Raw genomic sequence first — 22306 nt, 5'->3', positions numbered from 1 at the left:
ATTTCAAATGAGCTCGGGCCCAGAGAAGGCGGCGGCATTTCTGGATGTTGTTGATGTTTGGCTTTCACTTTGCATGGTAGAGTTTTAACTTGCACTTGTAGATGAAGTGACAAACTGTGTTAACTGACAATGGTTTCCTGAAGTGTTCGTGAAACCACACGGTAAGATCCTTCATACAGTGGTGGTTTTCATGCAGTGCCGCCTGAGGGATCGAAGGTCACGGGCATTCGATGATGGCTTTCGGCCTTGCCGCTTATGTGTAGAAAGTTCTCTGAATCTTCTGATTATATTATAGACTGTAGATGATGGAATCCCTAAATTCCTTGCAATTGAACACTGAGAAACATTGTTCTTAAACTGTTGGACTATTTTTTCACACAGTTGTTCACAAAGTGATGATCTTAGCCCCATCTTTGCTTGTGAACAGCTGAGCCTTTTGGGGATGCCCCTTTTATACCCAATCATGACACTCACCTGTTTCCAATTAACCTGTTCACCATGTTCTATTGGATTCAAGTCAGGTGATTGGCTGGGCCATTCCAGCAACTTTATTTTCATTCTCTGAAACCAATTGAGAGTTTCCTTGGCTGTGTGTTTGGGATCCATGTCTTTCTGAAATGTCCACCCTTGTTTCATTTTCATCATCCTGGTAGATGACAGCAGATTTTTTTTATCAAAAATGTCTCTGCACATTTTTCCATTCATCCTGCCTTCGATTATATTAAATTTGTCAGTGATGTACAGTGGGGAAAATAAGTATTTGACACCCACCCACCCCCCACCCCCCGTCAGTTTTGCAGGTTTTCCCACTTACAAAGAATGGAGAGGTCTGTAATTTTTATCGTAGGTACACTTCAACTGTGAGAGACAGAATCTAAAAAAAATCCAGAAAATCACACCGTATGATTTTTAAATAATGAATTTGCATTTTATTGCATGAAATAAGTATTTGACCACCTACCAACCAGCAAGAATTCTGGCTCTCAGAGACCTGTTAATTTTTCTTTAAGAAGCCCTCTTATTCTGCACTCTTTACCTGTATTAATTGCACCTGTTTGAACTTGTTACCTGTATAAAAGACACCTCACACAATCAATCAATCACACTCAACCTGTCCACCATAGCCAAGACCAAAGAGCCATCTAAGGACACCAGGGACAAAACTGTAGACCTGCACAAAGCTGGGATGGACTACAGGACAACAGGCAAGCAGCTTGGTAGAAGACAACGGCTGTTATGATTATTTATTAGAAAGTGGAAGAAACACAAGATGACTGTCAATCTCCCTCGGTCTGGGATTCCATGCAAGATCTCACTTTGTGGGGTAAGGATGATTCTGAGAAAGCTCAGAACTACACAGGAGGAGGTCAATGACCTGAAGAGAGCTGGGACCACAGTCACAAAGATTACATTAGTAATACATGATGCTGTCATGGTTTAAAATCCTGCAGGGCAGCAAGGTCCACCTGCTCAAGCCAGCACATGTCCAGGCCCGTTTGAAGTTCACCAGTGACCATCTGGATGAGCCAGAGGAGGCATGGGAGAAGGTCATGTGGTCAGATGAGACCAGAATAGAGCTTTTTGGAATCAACTCCACTTACCATGTTTAGAGGATGAGAACAACCCCAAGAAAACCATCCCAACCGTGAAGCATGGGGGTGGAAACATCATACTCTGGGGGTGCTCTTCTGCAAAGGGGACAGGACGACTGCACCGTATTGAAGGGAGGATGGATGGGGTCATGTATTGCAAAATTTTGGCAAATAACCTCCTTCCTTCAGTAAGAGCATTGAAGATGGGTCATGGCTGGGTCTTCCAGCATGACAATGACCCCAAACACACAGCCAGGGCAACTAAGGAGGGGCTCCGTAAGAAGCATTTCAAGGTCCTGGAGTGGCCTGGCCAGTCTTCAGACCTGAACTCAATAGAAAATCTTTGGAGGGAGATGAAACTCCAAACCTGAAAGATTTGGAGAATATTTGTATGGAGGAGTGGACCAAAATCCCTGCTGCAGTGTGTGAAAACTTGGTCAAGAACAACAGGAAACGTCTGACCTCTGTAATGGCAGACAAATGTTTCTGTACCAATTGTTAAGCTCTATTTTTCTAGGGGGTCAAATACTTATTTTCCCCACTGTATGCTAAAAAACAGTCCCACACCATGATGTTCTCACCTCCAAACTTTACTGTTGGTATGGTGTTTTTGGGCTGATGTGCAGTGCCATTTATGTTGTGTATTATGGTGTCTGAAGAGTTCAAATTTGGTCTCATCTGACCAGACTATATTCTCTTAGTGTTTCACTGGCTTGTTTAAATGTTGTGCAGCAAACCTTAAAGGAGTTTCAATGTGCTTTTTCTTCAGCAATGGAGTCTTGGAGTGCATACAGGTCATGGCAGTTGTGTGCATTACTTGTTTTCTTTGAAACAATTGCTCAGTTGCTCTCCACGAGTGGTCCTTAGCTCTTGGACTACTCTTTTGATAATTCTTTCCAGTCCTCTGTCAGTAGTCTTGGGAGGTACACCTGGTCATAGCCAGGTTATGGTGAAATTATGTTCTTTCCACTTTCAGAGTATGGCCCAAACAGTGCTCACTGGAACATTTAAAAATTCTTCTGTAATCAATGCCATCAGTATGTTTTGCAACAATAAGGTTGTGAAGATCTTGAGAGAGCTCTTTGCTTTTATCCATCATGAGGTGTTTCTTGTGTGACACCTTGATAATGAGACACCTTTTATACGCCATCAGCTGGAACTGAACAGGCTAAATTTGCACTGACAAGGGGCAGGATTGCTTTCAAATTACTGATAGATTTCAGCTGGTGTCTTGGCTTCCCATGCCTTTTTGCATCTCCTTTTCTTCAGGTGATCAGTACTTTTTCCCTGTGTCATTTCACATTATTACACGTAACTTAACTTAATAATCTATGGTTTCATTTTTTTGCATGTGTGTATTACTTGGGTTGTTACAGTGCTTCTGGAAAATATTCACAGTGTTTCACTTTTTCCACATTTTGTTATTTTACAGCCTTATTCCAAAATGGAGTAAATTCATTTTTCCCCTCAAAATTTTACTCACAAAAACCCATAGTGACAACATGAAAAACATTATTTATTTATTTTTTAATTGTTGCAAATTTATTAAAAATAAAAACTAAGAAATAACATGTACATAAACATTCACACCCTTTGTTCAATACTTTGTTGATGCACCTTTGGCAGCAATTACAGCCTCAAGTCTCAGAGTTGTCCTGAAGCCACTCCTTTGATATCTTGGCTGTGTGCTTAGGGTCATTGTCCTGCTGAACGATGAATAGTGGCCCCAGTCTGAGGTCACGAGCGCTATGGAGCAAGTTTTCATCCAGGATGTCTCTGTACATTGCTGCATTCATCTTCTCTCAATCCTGACTAGTCTCCCAGTTCCTGGTGCTGAAAAACATCCCCACAGCATGATGCTGCCACCACCATGCTTCACTCTCGGGATGGCACCTGGTTTCCGCCAAACTTGACACCTGGCATTCACGCTAAAGAGTTCAATCTTGTTTCTCATGGTCTGAGAGTCCTTCAGTTGCCTTTTGGCAAACTTCAGGTAGGCTGCCATGTGCCTTTAATTAAGGAGTGGATTCTGTCTGGCCACTCTACCATACAGGCCTGATTGGTGGATTGCTGCAGAGATGGTTGTTCTTCTGGAAGTTTCTAGTCTCTCTACAGAGGAATGCTGGACTCTGACAGCGTGACCATTGGGTTCTTGGTCACCTCCCTGACTAAGGCCCTTCTCCCCCGATCGCTCAGTTTAGTTGAGTGGCCAGGAAGAGTCCTGGTGGATCTGAACTTGAAAACAAAAACCTTTTCACATTACTATTATGGGGTATTGTGTGTAGAATTTTGAGGAAATAAATTTTATCCATTTTGGAATAAGACCCATAACAAAATGTGAATACTTTGTGATTTCTTAATTTTTTATTTTGAATAGATTTGCACAATAATAATAATAATAATAATAATAATAATAAAAAGTTTTCCTGTTGTCATTATTGGGTTATTGTGTGTAGAATTTTGTGTTTAATTTTGTGTAGAATATTGTGTGTAGTGCCTGACTCCGTGGTATAACTCACAAACTCGCAGCTTAAAGCAGATAACCCGTAAGTTGGAGAGGAAATGGCGTCTCACTAATTTAGAAGATCTTCACTTAGCCTGGAAAAAGAGTCTGTTGCTCTATAAAAAAGCCCTCCGTAAAGCTAGGACATCTTACTACTCATCACTAATTGAAGAAAATAAGAACAACCCCAGGTTTCTTTTCAGCACTGTAGCCAGGCTGACAAAGAGTCAGAGCTCTATTGAGCCGAGTATTCCTTTAACTTTAACTAGTAATGACTTCATGACTTTCTTTGCTAATAAAATTTTAACTATTAGAGAAAAAATTACTCATAACCATCCCAAAGATGTATCGTTATCTTTGGCTGCTTTCAGTGATGCCGGTATTTGGTTAGACTCTTTCTCTCAGATTGTTCTGTCTGAGTTATTTTCATTAGTTACTTCATCCAAACCATCAACATGTCTATTAGACCCCATTCCTACCAGGCTGCTCAAGGAAGCCCTACCATTATTTAATGCTTCAATCTTAAATATGATCAATCTATCTTTATTAGTTGGCTATGTACCACAGGCTTTTAAGGTGGCAGTAATTAAACCATTACTTAAAAAGCCATCACTTGACCCAGCTATCTTAGCTAATTATAGGCCAATATCCAACCTTCCTTTTCTCTCAAAAATTCTTGAAAGGGTAGTTGTAAAACAGCTAACTGATCATCTGCAGAGGAATGGTCTATTTGAAGAGTTTCAGTCAGGTTTTAGAATTCATCATAGTACAGAAACAGCATTAGTGAAGGTTACAAATGATCTTCTTATGGCCTCAGACAGTGGACTCATCTCTGTGCTTGTTCTGTTAGACCTCAGTGCTGCTTTTGATACTGTTGACCATAAAATTTTATTACAGAGATTAGAGCATGCCATAGGTATTAAAGGCACTGCGCTGCGGTGGTTTGAATCATATTTATCTAATAGATTACAATTTGTTCATGTAAATGGGGAATCTTCTTCACAGACTAAGGTTAATTATGGAGTTCCACAAGGTTCTGTGCTAGGACCAATTTTATTTACTTTATACATGCTTCCCTTAGGCAGTATTATTAGACGGCACTGCTTAAATTTTCATTGTTACGCAGATGATACCCAGCTTTATCTATCCATGAAGCCAGAGGACACACACCAATTAGCTAAACTGCAGGATTGTCTTACAGACATAAAGACATGGATGACCTCTAATTTCTTGCTTTTAAACTCAGATAAAACTGAAGTTATTTTCTTCTTACTTATAAGGTTTTGAATAATCAGGTCCCATCTTATCTTAGGGACCTCATAGTACCATATCACCCCAATAGAGCGCTTCGCTCTCAGACTGCAGGCTTACTTGTAGTTCCTAGGGTTTGTAAGAGTAGAATGGGAGGCAGAGCCTTCAGCTTTCAGGCTCCTCTCCTGTGGAACCAGCTCCCAATTCAGATCAGGGAGACAGACACCCTCTCTACTTTTAAGATTAGGCTTAAAACTTTCCTTTTTGCTAAAGCTTATAGTTAGGGCTGGATCAGGTGACCCTGAACCATCCCTTAGTTATGCTGCTATAGACTTAGACTGCTGGGGGGTTCCCATGATGCACTGAGTGTTTCTTTCTCTTTTTGCTCTGTATGCACCACTCTGCATTTAATCATTAGTGATTGATCTCTGCTCCCCTCCACAGCATGTCTTTTTCCTGGTTCTCTCCCTCAGCCCCAACCAGTCCCAGCAGAAGACTGCCCCTCCCTGAGCCTGGTTCTGCTGGAGGTTTCTTCCTGTTAAAAGGGAGTTTTTCCTTCCCACTGTCGCCAAGTGCTTGCTCACAGGGGGTCGTTTTGACCGTTGGGGTTTTTACGTAATTATTGTATGGCCTTGCCTTATAATATAAAGCGCCTTGGGGCAACTGTTTGTTGTGATTTGGCGCTATATAAATAAAATTGATTGATTGATTGAGAATTTTGAGGAAAAACATTAATTTCATCCATTCTGGAAAAAGTCTGTAATGTAACAAAATGTGGAAAAAGTGAAGCACTGTGAATACTTTCCAGAATAACTACACCTACATCTGGTGAAAACGTCATGTCAACCGCAACTTTACAAATACATTTACTGAGAAAAATGGTGACATGTTCAATACTTACTTTACCCACAGTATATTTATCATCTGTAATAAGTGAGTAGATGATCTGTTGGTAAAAGTGGCCACTCTGCTATCAATTTGGTATCCTAACATTCCATCCTACCTTTTGACACATCCTACTGAGGCTTATTGTGCATGCGCATGACACAGAAATGTCATTTTTCAGGGCTTAGAGGACACACCTATCATTTACCCTGAATGCCACTTTTGGAGAAGCGGTGGGCATTAATTGTTTTCCACTTTATTAAAGTTAATACTTAATTGTGATTTGAATAATTGGATTGGTAGTGTCATGCTACTGCAAAGTCTTGTCTGAGTCCTTGACTGACTTAACTTATTGTTCGTGGCTTGTTTTTTGACTGATATTCTCTGTATTGGCAATTTGTGTAAGCATGATGTAAGCTTTGTGGACCCCATGCATTTGATGTTGCCAATAAAGTTCTGTTTAGCTTAATCCTGCAGTTCCAGTTTTGCTGGTTTTGCATCATTTGAAACAGGAGATATTGGGTAAATGGCCAAATTTATAACTGCTTTATACCTGGGAATATACTGTGTACCCATGGTAGTATTTTCTCATTGGGATCCTTTGCTGAACCCTTTGCTGAAATGCAGATCAACAGATGCGTCTTTAAAATCAACCTATGGCAGGATGTTTCGACAGAACACCGGTGTCCTTCCATTGCATAACCCCTGAGCAGGGGTTGAAATCTGCAAGTGTTCCACATTGGTGTTTGAAACACAAAATGGTAGTTTTGAAAAGAACATGTCGAACCAGTTTGAGTGTTGTTATGAACATGTGATGTCACACTTTGGTATTCTGTTGGGACTGGTCCAGGAAAAAAGAACATGTGAACCCGGAAAGTAGTGAACAAGAAGTAAAGACATAAACTCGACATGGAGGAGACATCAAAGTAAAAGTCTAAGAGATAATCATCACGGAACAGAATCACAAGATATATCGCGCAGATAATCTAACACGGAGGGAAAAAGATCAAAGAGGCTCAAGAACAGATAACACGGATGAAAGTAACATTGTACTGCTTTTATGTGCCCCAATAGAAGCGTGAGTGCCATTGATGACTGACTATGACAATAGATGTTAAAAAAGGAAACTTGTCCTTTAGTTAGTGCCCCAGCAGGGATAATGCAGCTGGGCCCAGTTTCATGAAACAGTCTAATCTTGTTTTGTCAACTTAACTCACTTAGTCAACTAATCTTTTGATGTTAGTCATTGCACAAAGCGCTTAGTCGGCTAAAGTTTCACATTAGCTGACTAAAGTTTTTAGCCTGCTACAGAAGATAAAGATAAAGATCAACTTTATTGACCTCACAGAGGAGAAATTCACAGGAGGCTAATCTTATTTTGGTTGACAAAACTTCAGTGTCTTACCTCAAAAGTGGCGGCTGTCATGTACCACCGCTTGATGGGGCAGGAAGGAAGGAGAGCCTTGCGGTTGGAGCAGGTGTTCCGGGGCCGGACTAATCCATTGGAAATGTTTATGGATGCTAAGTTTCAACAGCAATGCTTCCGTCCACCTACAATCCTCTTCCTCGTGAACATGATAGCGCCAGCCATCAACCACCAAACGAGGAGGAACCAGGCCCTGCCAGCCTGTCTTCAAGTTTTGATTGAGCTGAGGTTTTATGCCTGTGGGACCTTTCAGCAGGTTATTGGTGACACCATCTACATCTCCAAGTCGCCTGTGTACCAAATTGTGAGGGATGTTATTTCGACACATCAGGTGATTTGTCCAGCTACCTTTTGAGGGACACTGCAATCTCCTCCCAAGCCTGTCTTTTGGCAGCTAGGACCGGTGTTATTCCTTTGGAACATACAAGAGCACCCCTACGTTGTTCGTATTCCTCCAAAAGGAGAGCTTCCTCTGCTTTGGAGAATGTAGAGGTCTTTTTCCGAGAGTGCTTCTCCGGTGATGCGGCGGACTCGGCCATGGTTGTAGCAGATGACCAACACGGAAGTAAACAAAACGCACGAGGCCACTCATGCCCGTGAAAATTGTTGATGTTAGACAGCTAATCTACAAGTTTAGCCGTCTACTTGAAAAGGAGATTAGACGGTTAATATTGGGCGACTAACCTTAGTCGACTAAATAAGTTTAGTAGACTAAAAGATTAGACTGCATTATGAAGCCGGGCCCTGATGATCTTAAACCTGTGACCTGTGTGTTGTGCGCTCAGTCTCTTAAAGCGTTGTGCAGCCCAAACACTGACTGCAGGTTGTATCTGTGGATCCTCCTGTTTATGACTGTTATCGCCACCAAGACCTGATGTAATTTCACAGTTCTTGGCTGGTGTCTCCATCACATATCCGAGTATTGATTCAATCAATACGAGGCAGTTAATTTGCAACTGAAAACGTGCGATTCTGCTGTAATGAATACCGACTGGCACCTCAGCCTGCTGTGTGATTGTGATATTTACACCTGTAGTGGATTTCAGAGGAGCACATCTCATTTCACACTCATTTCTGCCAACTTTCACGCCTACCATTCAGTTCTGTGATGTTTTAATCTGTACTAAACATCGCCTCTTTCTTTACCCCTCTCCCTCCTTCATTCTCTGTTAACTCCATTTTCTGTCTCTCCTCTGTGGAGGAACCCGAGGGAAGCGGAGGAGAGGATGTATCCCAGGGGGCTGTTTGGTGTTCTGCTTTCTGTGGCCCTGCAGGCTGACAGGCAGCTACGTGCACTCGGGGCACGAAGGGGGCAGCGGCCAGACCTCTGGTCTTTTTAAAACACAAGTTCAGTCATCCACAAAACACTTGGCCTTCCAGGTTCATGTTCAAAATAATCCGTTAAACATGAAAAAAATAAAAACAGTATGAGCAGGGAACTGTATATATTCTATTCTTCTATTTGCTTGAATCTGCAGCATAGAGGTCATGATTTCCACATTCAAATATGATATTATTAAATCCTATATGAAAGCACATACAGCATGGGTCAATGACATAACTCTGTGCCTGGCATGTAGCCAGACAGAGCCAGATTTGTTTGGAGACAGAAGAAAAGCGAGCAGCGTCGACCACAAAAGGGGTTAATGATGCATAACTGAATCGACACGTGTTTTAGCAAAAAACGGTGAAGGGCTGTTTGACTGAGGCAGGTTTGTGGACCATATGCTCCAAAAGACAGTTTTGACAATTCATTGTTGTGAAAGAAATTAAGGATGGCAGGATACCACTTGTTTATGTCAGATACAGTACCAATACTAGAGCATGCAGTTTCTACTGATACCAGTCTGATACCTTTACCCCTCTTTTAAAACAACCAGAAACTGTGACACAAATATTCTACTCCCCTAAGAATAAACATGCTTATCCCACAACATCCCATTACATGTGCAATAGAAGACTCAGATTAGATCAGATTTTGTTTTTTACTTTTGTTTTTGTTTTTTTGTTTTGTTTTTTTTTTTTTCGATATCTGATCCAGGAATTTTTGCCTTGAAGCACCCCTAAAAGAAAACCAGTGGTAAAATACATTTAGACTAAGAAAAATACTGATTGTCCACAGCTGACTACGCCATACAGTAGTGTTCAGAATAATAGTAGTGCTATGTGACTAAAAAGAATAATCCAGGTTTTGAGTATATTTCTTATTGTTACATGGGAAACAAGGTACCAGTAGATTCAGTAGATTCTCACAAATCCAACAAGACCAAGCATTCATGATATGCACACTCTTAAGGCTATGAAACTGGGCTATTAGTAAAAAAAAGTAGAAAAGGGGGTGTTCACAATAATAGTAGCATCTGCTGTTGACACTACAAACTCAAAACTATTATGTTCAAACTGTTTTTTTTTTAGCAATCCTGTGAATCACTAAACTAGTATTTAGTTGTATAACCAGTTTTTCATGATTTCTTCACATCTGCAAGGCATGGAGTCAACCAACTTGTGGCACCTTTCAGCTGTTATTCCACTCCAAGATTCTTTAACAACATTCCACAATTCATTCACATTTCTTGGTTTTGCTTCAGAAAGAGCTTTTTTGATGTCACCCCACAAGTTCTCAATTGGATTTAGGTCCGGGGATTGGGCAGGCCACTCCAAAACATTAATTTTGTTGGTTTGGAACCAAGATTTTGCTTGTTTACTACTGTGCTTGGGGTCATTGTCTTGTTGAAACACCCATTTCAAGGGCATGTCCTCTTCAGCATAAGGCAACATGACCTCTTCAAGTATTTTGACATATCCAAACTGATCCATGATACCTGGTATGCGATATATAGGCCCAAAACCATAGTAGGAGAAACATGCCCATATCACGATGCTTGCACCACCATGCTTCACTGTCTTCACTGTGAACTGTGGCTTGAATTCAGAGTTTGGGGGTCATCTCACAAACTGTCTGCGGCCCTTGGACCCAAAAAGAAAATTTTACTCTCATCAGTCCACAAAATATTCCTCCATTTCTCTTTAGGCCAGTTGATGTGTTCTTTGGCAAATTGTAACCTCTTCTTTTATTTAACAGAGGGACTTTGCAGGGGATTCTTGCACATAAATTAGCTTCACACAGGCGTCTTCTAACTGTCACAGCACTTACAGGTAACTCCAGACTGTCTTTGATCATCCTGGAGCTGATCAATGGGTGAGCCTTTGCCATTCTGGTTATTCTTCTATCCATTTTGATGGTTGTTTTCCGTTTTCTTCCACGCGTCTCTGGTTTTTGTCCATTTTAAAGCATTGGAGATCATTGTAGATGAACAGCCTATAATTTTTTGCACCTGCGTATAAGTTTTCTCCTCTCCAATCAACTTTTTAATCAAACTACACTGTTCTTCTGAACAATGTCTTGAATGTCCCATTTTCCTCAGGCTTTCAAAGAGAAAAGCATGTTCATCAGGTGCTGGCTTCATCCTTAAATAGGGGACACCTGATTCACACCTGTTTGTTCAACAAAATTGACAAACTCACTGACTGAATGCCACACTACTATTATTGTGAACACCCCCTTTTCTACTTTTTTTACTAATAGCCCAATTTCATAGCCTTAAGAGTGTGTGTATCATGAATGCTCGGTCTTGTTGGATTTGTGAGAATCTACTGAATCTACTGGTACCTTGTTTCCCATGTAACAATAAGAAATATACTCAAAACCTGGATTAATCTTTTTAGTCACATAGCACTACTATTATTCTGAACACTACTGTATATAACAATTTGACATTCCTACAACACTGTGACGGTGTTGTGGAACATCAGCAACATAAATGTGTAGAGCTGCAGGTAAGCTGCCATACCTCCAATTTCAGTACTCATATGTTGAAAGCCATGTTTATACACCTTTGAAGTCATATGAATCTCTTTCATATCTCCACCCTGGATCAAACTAGGGACCCCTCACCCCATCAGGCAAATGTCTTATCAATAAGGAGAAATGCTTCAAAACGACATGAACACATATACATTTGGTCATCTTCAACATTCCAGCAACATTACTGGGACTCTACAGAATGACAACGTGGCAACATTAAACATCAACCAAAAGACAATGTTGCATTTACTTAGTGCGTTTTGCAGGTAGAGAGATACATGGATGTACTTTATTGATTCCAAACTGGGAAATTGTGTTATAGCAGCTGCAAAAAAAGACAAGTAGCGGCTGCACTCTGCGTTGTGTTGTTATGACTCTGTCCATTCGCTTCTTGGCGTGGCAGTCGGACTCTCTAAACAGAAGACTAAAACCCAGGACTCTGGCCTTGTGACCAGAGAATCCTTTTGAGCTGTTGGGAGTGAGCTTTACTAACTACAAATGCACAGCAAGACCTGCTGGCCTCCATTACACTCACCCCCCTAAACTCACTCCCATCCGGGTCACAGCACCACTGTAGCAGCTACATTTTGCATTGTGTTGTTATGACTTTACCCATTCGTTCCCCTCAGGATGCGAACTCACGATCCTTGGCATGGGAGTCAGACTCTCTAACCAGAAGGCTAAAACCCAGGGTTCTGGCCAGAGAATCCTTTTGAACAGTTGGGAGTGAGGTTTACAAACTACTTATGCACAGCGACACCTGCTGGCCTCCGTCACACAACTTTTAAAAAGGAAAAAAAGACAGAAAAAAGAGTAGTGCATATTGTGCAATTTAAGCCTGAGTTGCACAACAGAGAGTAGAATGCTCTCTGTCTAAAAGGTACAAGTTATTTTACAGGTTTGTTAAGTGAGGCAGGTAAGATTTCCTGCAGCGATCTGTTTGACAGCGAAGTCAGTTTGAGAAGCTGCCTGAGAATCTGGAGAGGGTGGTGTTCAGTCTGTCTGCTGTCTCTGGCGCCGATGTTGCTCCACCAGTAGACCATCACAAAGTAAAGCAGCTTTGTTGGAATAGCTATAAATAGCTTAAAGCTGTAGTATGTATGATTTAGTGTCATCTAGTGGTGAGGTTATAGATTGCTTTATGTTGTTGCGAGGCACGGTCTTGTTTTCCAATTTTGCTTCTTTAGAGATGGGGATTCATGCTCCTTTACTCTCACTTTTGATAAGCAATATGTAAGATTGTCCAGTTCACAACAAAATTAAAGTTCTCAAACTTGTTGGTGCGCTAGCAACTAGTAGACAGTCTATAGAGGAGCACTGATTCCTCTTCTTTTTTCAATCTTCTGGCTGCGCTGCAAAACATGAAAGGTGGAGTAACTATGCCCCTTGTGGGATAATATATCAACATGGTACATGGCATGCAACATGGCAGTCTCCATGAGGAGGACCACTCCTATATCAATATCAGGGACTCATTCAAAGCTCATGAAAACACATCGATTCATTGTTGCAGGTAATTATACACAAACGAACTGATGGTCATACCGGGAATTTTGGTATTGATCCGATACCAAGTAAATACAGGCCCAGTATTGCCAATATTGATATCTATACCGATACGATACTTTTTCATTTTTAAGCTTCATAGAGCCAAAGGATCCAGTAGACCTAGGATAGAATTTTGACAAACATTGTACGTGACAACAAAATACTTTATTATCACAATCAACATTTTTGTTTAAAAAAATATCACTCAACACAACTTAAAACAAAATCTCCTGAGGGAGAGTGCTGACAAACCACAATACAACAAAATTAACACACCACAACAAAATTGGCTGGCGCCGCTGAGCCACGTGACAGCGCAACAACAAAACACCAGAGTGGGAGGGTGCGCTGCTCTGTGTTGTGTGACACAGCGCAGCGCTTCTCTTACAGACAGAGAGTAGACTTTGATGAATCTGTGCGCACAGCAGTCAGTGCGTGCGGGAGAGAAAAAAAGCTTGAGTATCGATCTTTTTACACGAGGATCGTTCAAAATCAATACCAGCGTTGGTATCGATATTATCGATATTAGGATCGATCCTCCCACCTTTACTGGATGGGACACCAGTCTAATGCAGGTTGTGTTCCAATCCACGGCCTGTACCCCTAATCTGCGAATGTAACGACACGCGATTATGGAGGAAAAATCCGAGTACGAGTGCATTTCGGGCATACTCTAAATGCAACACAACACAACACAACTGTACATTTGCGCCGGTGTGAAAGGGGCTTTAACAGCTGGGTGGACTGAAACAGTGTAGGCTCATGAAGCTAGCCTGCTAACATGTAGCTAATATGTAGCTACCTGCTCTATGATGAAACATAGCTTAGCTACATATCATAATTTTTTTTAAATCAAATTGGCTTTAAATTATTGGAATTACTCTATTTATTTATTTTAATTTCCACCCCTCGTGCACAGTATTATGATTCCTTTAAGACATATATGCTACTATTCCAAATTTAAATGTAAGGGCAGTTGCTGCTGAGGGCCTTTTTATTCAGTAAAAAAAAAGCTGCTGTGGAGCTCCGAAAGCAGAACTAGTTCATCCTTTCGTAACATCATAATGGAAACACGGATAAAGACGTTAAACTGTTAATTACAGTGTGATTCTAAACTATAAGCGTACCACCGCTGGCCACAGGGGGCGCGCTTTCCTCTTTCTTTCTTTGCTTCTTTTTTGTTTTTGTGTGTGTGTGTGTGTGTGTGTGTGTGTGTGTGTGTGTGTGTGTGTGTGTGTGTGTGTGTGTGTGTGTGTGTGTGTGTGTGTGTGTGTGTGTGTGTGTGTGTGTGTGTGTGTGTTTTTCCAGCTGCAGAGAGGAGCTGACTGAGTTAGAGAGGGAGGAGAAGAGAGGAGTTCATGGAGGACCGCTGTGCAGAAAAAAATATGCGACCCGAGTAAATTCTCAGGCGTCCGTTAGGAAACCATGAAGTGTCCTTAGCGAGTTTTCGGCGAAGAGAAACGGAGAAGGAAAGAGGAGGGAGGCAGTGCTCCGACTTTATTCCACCGAAGCGATAGGACACCGGACAATAACTTCAGTGCAGGATGCAGGGACTTTCAGCTTCGGGTAAGTGAGACTCTCTGATAAACGCTGTGGAAGTTTTTTTTTTTTTTTTTTTTTTTTAATAAATTAATTAATAAACAAATTCCCTTTGCGCTCCTCTTTCCTCTGCGTCGCGCGCATGATTTGGTTCTTATTAAATGCTTTTGCCAGCTGTCAGAGGCGCAGCTGCAGGCCTGCATGAACTCCAAACAACGTAAAGAGTTGTTTCTTCGACTTCCAAACGCACTCAGAGGAGCAATAAGGGAAGCTGACATGGCAAGAATAGGAGCAACGCCGTGCCAAACCCTGAAAGGAGGTCTGACCCCCTCATTCCCCAAACACACACATCCACAATATGAGCCACCAGAAAATGAGACGGTAGCCACAATAAATGAGGTCATTCATCATCTCACCCACTGTATTCATTGTATGTATGGACATAATGGCTGTAGTGTGTCCCTGCGTGGAATGTGGTTGGAGTGGAGGACACATAGTGAGTGTGATGCAGTGATTACAGATGTGCGGACAGTGTCTGCTGTCTGTCTGGAGGTGTTCGGTGTTAAGGGACACACATCAATGGCTTAATTATGAGGTGAACATAGACATCACAAAGGAAGCCGATACTATCTTCACGTCCTTTTGTCCAATTGGCCGTCTACCCTGTCCAGATCAGGCAGGGGTATTGTTTCTGTGTGTTCTCACAGGGGTGTGTTGTTGGCTGGGTGGTCAGGCTTTCTCAGACCAAATATACCAAACAGACACACAACCAGTCATGGAAATTTTCACAATTTAGCAGTTGCACACATGCTTTCATTGATTTTGTGTTCCCTAACTTTCGCCAAAGTAGAAGCAGAGTGTCTAACCCCTACACTTCAGAACTACTTAAAATAGGCACCACTTTTAAAAGAGTCATCTGCAAAATGGTTGTAATGCAGTACTTATAGAGTACTATTATATCTGTGGTACATCATGAAATTACTTGGCCAAGGATAGGGTAGTGTGGGATGAGCTGCTACTGTGACCTGAGTAAGCGCCCGAAAATGAATGAATGAATCATGAACTTATTGCTAATGATATTACTGGTAAAGTATTTATTTTGGGAGCATTCCATAGTTTATGAGATCTTACAGATGACATGAAGAAGGAAGCTCGTGTGCACATTAATGTCTGCCTTTCAACTAAGAAAAATACATATATAACATCTAATAAAGCTGTCATAAAATATTTGTTTCCTAAGTAGCTCATTTTGGCCAACCATGTAAAATTAATTATCTGTAATATTGCCAAGTGACAGTGCATTGTGTGAGTGTAGTCTTACCCGTACAGCAGATATCCAGTAAAACGTCATGTGAAATAGTTCTGATTTTATCCAGAGTTCTTCAGAATGGGATCCGTGATGGCCAGAATTTACTAGTTGTGTCTGTCACTGTCTTTTAAATTTCCATTGTAAATTTAAATTTTTCCCACTTTCAGTAAAAAATTGACAGTTTACCGTGTTTCCTTGATGCTAACGGCAGCATATGTTGCATAGTAATGTGGATCTGTCCACAAACAGCAGTTTCCCAACATACTCCCCCAGTCATCTATGATGTTGCACAGAATAGAAAGTGCATCATGGCATCTTTGCTGTATTTTAACCCAGGTGGGTCAAAGTTGTGATTGATTGTGATAGAAGATTTTGGCCCCTTTATTTGAGTACTAAGGAACAAAATTATAGAAAGGCAGAAGAACATCTGTTTTATGAACTAAGTGATAAAAAAAGGAAATACTCCTTTAATATCATACAACACTGTATCATGATAAGTCGTAAACATAGCCAACAGTAAAACTGTACTCTTTGAGGCATATTTATTGATGAAACTTGGCATCAGTGTAGCCTTGAATAACTCAAGCCACTGCAAAAACTACAAAAATTCTGTCTTATCTATATTGCAGTGTGATACTGATACTACGGTGTATTTGATCAATAATAGATCAAGGCACAATGATATCGATCTACTAATGTCTACATTTGGTCAGAAATTGCCTTGTATTTGGCAAAAATAAAGGCTCCGGATGCAGTAGTTGTGTCCTGGTTTTTTGGTGTGACCACATCTAAGTGAACTATGAAGCATGACATGATGTCTAGACTTGATCAGACAGCCACATGTGGAGTAGTCCTTTTGTTTGCATGCAATTTATGAAGCCTTGTTGCTAATTGCAGGGTCTTGTTTGACACAAACACCACTGTTGCTTGTCTGTCAACTGCCATTAATATGTAAATGTAGCTTCAGTGCACTTGTATGATTACTGTCAATCCAAATCAGAAAATATGTTTACTTCCTTCAATCACTCATACTCAGAAATGAAGCAAAAAGACCTGTCCTGACAGAAAGATTAGTTACACAAAAAAAGATTACTTACACAAGGACAGAGGTGAGTAGGGTTGCAGTTTCTTGTTGTGATCTGCTTTTATTGCTGTCTTGTGTACATAAGATAAGATGAGATCAACTTTATTTATCATGAAGGAAATAATTTTGCCAGAGTACAGAAACAGTAAACAGTGAATAATGTTTTTTTTGTTTTTTTTACAGTAAGTACAGCAAATGTATTCAAAATGACCATTTGCATCCATTTGTACAAGATGTTTGACAATATTGCACATAACTCTGAATAATGATGAATATGTATTCATCCTGCAGAAGGAGGAGGAATTATACAGTGTGATTGCCACAGATAGGAAAGACCTCCTGTGCCGTTCTGTGGTGCACCTCAGTGGTCTCAGTCTATGGCTGAAGGTGCTCTGACAGGACGTAAGTGTGGCATGCAGGGGGTGAGAGGTGTGGTCCAGGATGCTGAGCAGTTTCCCCAGCATCCTCCTCTCTGACACCTCCACCATGGACTCCAGCTCAACCCAGCTCTCCTGATGAGCTTGTTGAGTCTGTTTGTGTCAGCTGCCTTTAGCCTGCTGCCTCAGCACACTAGAGCATGCAAGATGACACTAGAGACTACGGAGCAATAAAACATCTGAAACATATTTCTACAGACATTGAAAGATCTGAGCCACCTGAGGAAGTACAGTCAGCTCTGACCCTTCTTATACACAGCATCTATGTTTGCAGTCCAGTGTTTACATGTACATGTGCCATTATAAATCGGACCAATCACCATATGAGAATGGCATGCCTTTTAGACCGACTGTGCAGGATTTGTCAAGCATTCTGCGTTTCACTTTGACCTATCAGTAACATGGCTTCTGGCGCTTTTTCATCATCTGTACAGGTGCTTGGATGAAGTATGCCGCCACCTTAAGTGGCTTCTTCCTGTACCGTGCTCGGTTTTTGCTGTTGGCTCATTCAAGTAGATTTAAAACTAAAATATAGATGTGATATGTGTTGCTGTGTGGGGAGATTAGGAAATACTTTTTTTTTTTTAATGATTTCTGTGTGTAAACAAGATCAACCAGCTGATTGCAGCACCCCTTCAGAAAATCCTAGCTACGCCCCTGTGGCAGCTGCAGACAAAGAAGGGGGCAGGTTTAAGCGATATCAGCCTACAGCAGAGGTGAGCTTTGCGTATTTGTTGTTAGACTCGAGGGAGGAATCGATCTGCCGTCCTCCTGGCTGACTTTCTTTTTTCCGGCAGTCCAGCAGCTTATCGTTTCTCTCCCACACACAGTTATTCCCAAGGCCTTCCTCTCTTTTTTGTTCTCTCTTATTCTCCCACACTGCCCTAGATCAATCTCTGCCCCCTCATCCCCCTTTCTGTTGCATTTCTTTCCTCCCTCACTGCCTTAAATCTCTCCTGCAACGTGCTCACACATCACTAGTCTTTGCACTCTTTCGCCTTTGCGTTGAGTTTGACTTCAGTCTGTAGATTTGTGTTTTGCACTCAAAACTTTTAAACGTTTTGACAGGCCGCCGCTGAGAAGTGGGTGAATGTGTCTCTTGTGGGCCAATTAGCGGATCTGACGTGCCAGCCAGTGGTGGTCCGCGTGTTCCTGCACGGGTGTTCTGGTGGGCTGTATAAGTTATTTATTATTAACAAAAGCTATTGGGCCTGTCTGTGTTTAAGCGAGCATATGTAAACATCTTCCCTCTGTGTTAGATAAACAGAGCAGTTAGACAGGAGGATTGGAGGAGCACAGGCGACCCTCTCGTATTCAGGGAGTTCATTCTTCATTTCATTAGCTGATTAATGAGGAACTCTAGGCTTTTTCAACCCAGGCTCTATTTACGGCCTCAACAGCGAAGAATTCGATACACCATTACTTCCAGGGATATCCCGCTCCCAAAAGTAGCCTGGCCGTCAACACACCCAACTTGCAACTGCCTTAATCAACAGTGTTTACACATCGACACACACTTTTAAGCAGTCAAAATCGAAATGGACATTGGGGAAGAAGTGCATCTTTTATGGGTGTACAAATACGAACACAGACAAACAAACGGGCCTGAAGTTTCAGAGAATTCCCAAGGATGAAGCAAGGATAAAGAAGTGGTTGAGAATGAACAACAGGAGGGACCCAAGTCAAAGTGATGAAAAAGTGCATGTTTGTTGTGATCCCTTCATCACAGGTATGCTTTCTTTTACAAATGTTGTCCTTGCATATAATTAAAATCCTTTGTTGTGAATAACACGTGCTGTTCATTAACATGTCCACTCTCAGCATACAGATTTAGTCAAATGCATGCTCCAAGAAGCAAACAAACAAATTAGCAAGCAAAAATTACACGCCTGAAGGCCTCCGAGCTTTATATATATATATATATATATATATATATATATATATATATATATATATATATATATATATATATATATATATATATATATATATATATATATATATATATATATATATATATATATATATATATATATATACGTGGGCTGTCCGTAAAGTATTGGTCCTTTTTATTTTTTAAAAAAACTATATGGATTTCATTCATATGTTTTTGCGCATGCGTGAGTTTTTCCATGCGTGTCGGTTATGTCATTCGCCTGTGAGCACGCCTTGGGAAGGAGTGGTCCCGCCCCCTCGTCGGAATTTCATTGTCTGGAAATGGCGGAATGAAAAAATGAGGACTTTTTTCCATCAGATTTTTTTCAGAAGCTGTTAGAATCTGGCACCTGGAAACCATTCGAAAAATTTATCTGGCTTTCAGTGAAAATTTTGCGGGCTTCACAGAGAGTAAGGACTGTTAACTGTCGCTTTAAGGACGGTCGGCGCACTGCGCTCCGTGCAGCGATGACGCGGCACAAACCACTGGATAATTTCTAAGCTGATGGCTCTGTGGATACGAGACGTCGTGTGCTCTTTCTCTGGTAATCACAAGAGCTGGACATCAGCCATTTTCTGGCAGATTTCACTTTTAACAAGAGATTTTGTCATGGAACGCCGCGCGGAGGCTTCGCGCGTCACGACCGATTTGCTTGATGAGCGAGACAAAGAACGCCTTCGTTTCGGCGTGTCAGAGGACAAGTTAGGACATGCCTTTCTCGGCTTTCAATGCTTACCAGTCCAGTAAGTATCAGAGAAATTGTGGAGAGCTAGACATGTCCAAACTTGTCCACTGACACGCTGAAATGGAGGTGTTCTTTGTCTCGCTCATCAAGCGAATCGGTCGTGACGCGCGAAGCCTCCGTGCAGCGTTCCACAACAAAATCTCTTGTTAAAAGTGAAATCAGCCGGAAAATGGCTGATGTCCAGCTCTTGTGATTACCGGAGAAAGAGCACACGACGTCTCGTATCCACAGAGCTATCCGTTTAGAAATGATACGGTGTTTTGTGCCGCGTTGTCGCAGCTCGGAGTGCGGCGGGTCCTTAAAGCGACAGTTAACAGTCCTTATTCTCTGTGAAGCCCATAAAATTTTCACCGAAAGCCAGATAAATTTTTCGAATGGTTTCCAGGTGCCACTTTCTAACAGCTTCTGAAAAAAATCTGATGGAAAAACAGTCCTTTTCATTCCGCCATTTCCAGACAATGAAATTCTGACGAGGGGGCGGGACCACTCCTTCCCAAGGCGTGCTCACAGGCGAATGATGTCACCGACAGGTGTGGAAAAACTCACGCATGCGCACGAGGGTTCAAACTTGCCTGACGTAAAAACATATGAATGAAATCCATATAGTTTTTAAAAAAATAAAACGGACCGATACTTTACGGACAGCCCACGTATATATGGTTCATGTGTCAGAGAGGAGGATGCTGAGGAAACTGCACAGCATTCTGGACAACACCTCTGACCCCCTGCATGCCACACTGACATCTTGTCAGAGCACCTGCAGCCATACACTGAGACCACCGAGGTGCACCACAGATGCCACAGGAGGTCTTTCCTACTTGTGGCGATAACACTGTATAATTCCTCCCCCTTCTGCAGGATGAATACACAATGAACAGTTACTCAGAGTTATGTACAATATTATCAAAGATCTTGTGCAAATGTCTTCAAGTCATTTCACATAAATTTGTTGTAGTTATTGTAAAAAAAAAAAAAAAAAACATTGTTCACTGTTTACTGTTTCGGTACTCTGGCAAAATAATTTCCTTTGGGATAAATAAAGTTGATCTTATATGATGGGGCTATTCCACAGAGAGCCGTCCCTTCCCGTTTCATCCCGAATATCAAATTGGGGCACGGTTTGAAGCATCACAGTAACTTCTTCATCCAACTTTTGTCAATACTGAACAAACTTGGTATACACAGTAGTTACGGCCATAATCTGCACCAGTTTTGAAATCGGGGTGAAATTTTCGAGCAGTTCAAAACTTTCATCCCATCAGTGTCATTACGCGGTCTGGGTGTTTGTAGTCTTAATAGCTTCAGTCGTGTTCAGCCATCTTTAAATGGGCTATTCCTAGCGAGTACATCTTGAAACCTGTTGCTTGTGCTCCATCGGGGTAAAATTTTGAAGCAGAAGCAGCTTTGATTGCGCTTCTGGTTGAGGAGGCAGCCGGACGCAGCTTTACTTTAGTTTTCAGGCGAGTTGCCAGGTATGCACTTTATAAGCCACCCTGATTGCCGGCAAGCCAGAGTAAGCCATTTCATCCCGTTTTTGTACTTTATCTGGACTGTGTGAAATCATAATAGAACGGTGCCCTGTGGAATAGGGGTGTTAGTCCCCATTCCAAACGTGACTAGTCAGTTCACGGCTCCGTTCCTCTTTTGGAATTTTGTATGTATCAGGAAATATGTCAGTTCCTTACCACGGCACAGCTCAGCTAGGTGAAGTATTTTTGCATAACTTCTGCGCCTACCAACATCATGTATATTGAAACATAGGACATAATTTCAGCCGTTACAAGAATTGTTGATGTGTTACGATTCAAATGCTAACAACAGTGGCACACCCGGCTGTTCTGTTGATGACCATTGGCCAGTGTCATATCGAATTTCCAAATTAGGTATCATCATAATTACAGTGGGTATTAAGGCACCTTGACACTTGCACGAATTTGATCTCCGCACTGGCACGCAATCTTGCATGCCAATGAGTAAACTTGTTGTAAACTGTTGTAAAAGGTGTGTAAAGTGTGCGTGGCTGGGTGACAGTGTGCAAAGAAAATTTTGAAATGTTCAAAATTTCTGGCACGCATTAATTTACTGTCACTTGCATGAACTAGTCATGAATATTGTGCAACCTATTTGAAAATACTGTGTCAGTGTGTGTCATTGCGCATAGGGCATCTGAGCCTGAAATTAGATTA

At 41.5% G+C, this 22306-nt stretch overlaps 1 protein-coding gene across 2 annotated transcripts in view; it reads left to right on the top strand.

Moving 5' to 3' along the window:
* Window positions 1-14392: 14392 nt before the first annotated feature.
* Window positions 14393-22306, top strand: part of fgd (faciogenital dysplasia) — a 184896-nt gene continuing 176982 nt past the window's right edge. For both annotated transcript variants that reach the window (XM_034172756.1, XM_034172757.1), the window contains exon 1: window positions 14393-14636. In XM_034172756.1, coding sequence (XP_034028647.1) covers window positions 14615-14636 — 22 coding nt within the window. In that variant the 5' untranslated portion in view covers window positions 14393-14614. The remainder of the gene's footprint in view (window positions 14637-22306) is intronic.

Source organism: Thalassophryne amazonica, chromosome 6 (assembly GCF_902500255.1).
Source record: "Thalassophryne amazonica chromosome 6, fThaAma1.1, whole genome shotgun sequence".
Lineage (NCBI taxonomy): Eukaryota > Metazoa > Chordata > Actinopteri > Batrachoidiformes > Batrachoididae > Thalassophryne > Thalassophryne amazonica.
Note: the sequence above shows the minus strand (reverse complement) of the source record. Positions and strands in the feature narration are given on the sequence as shown.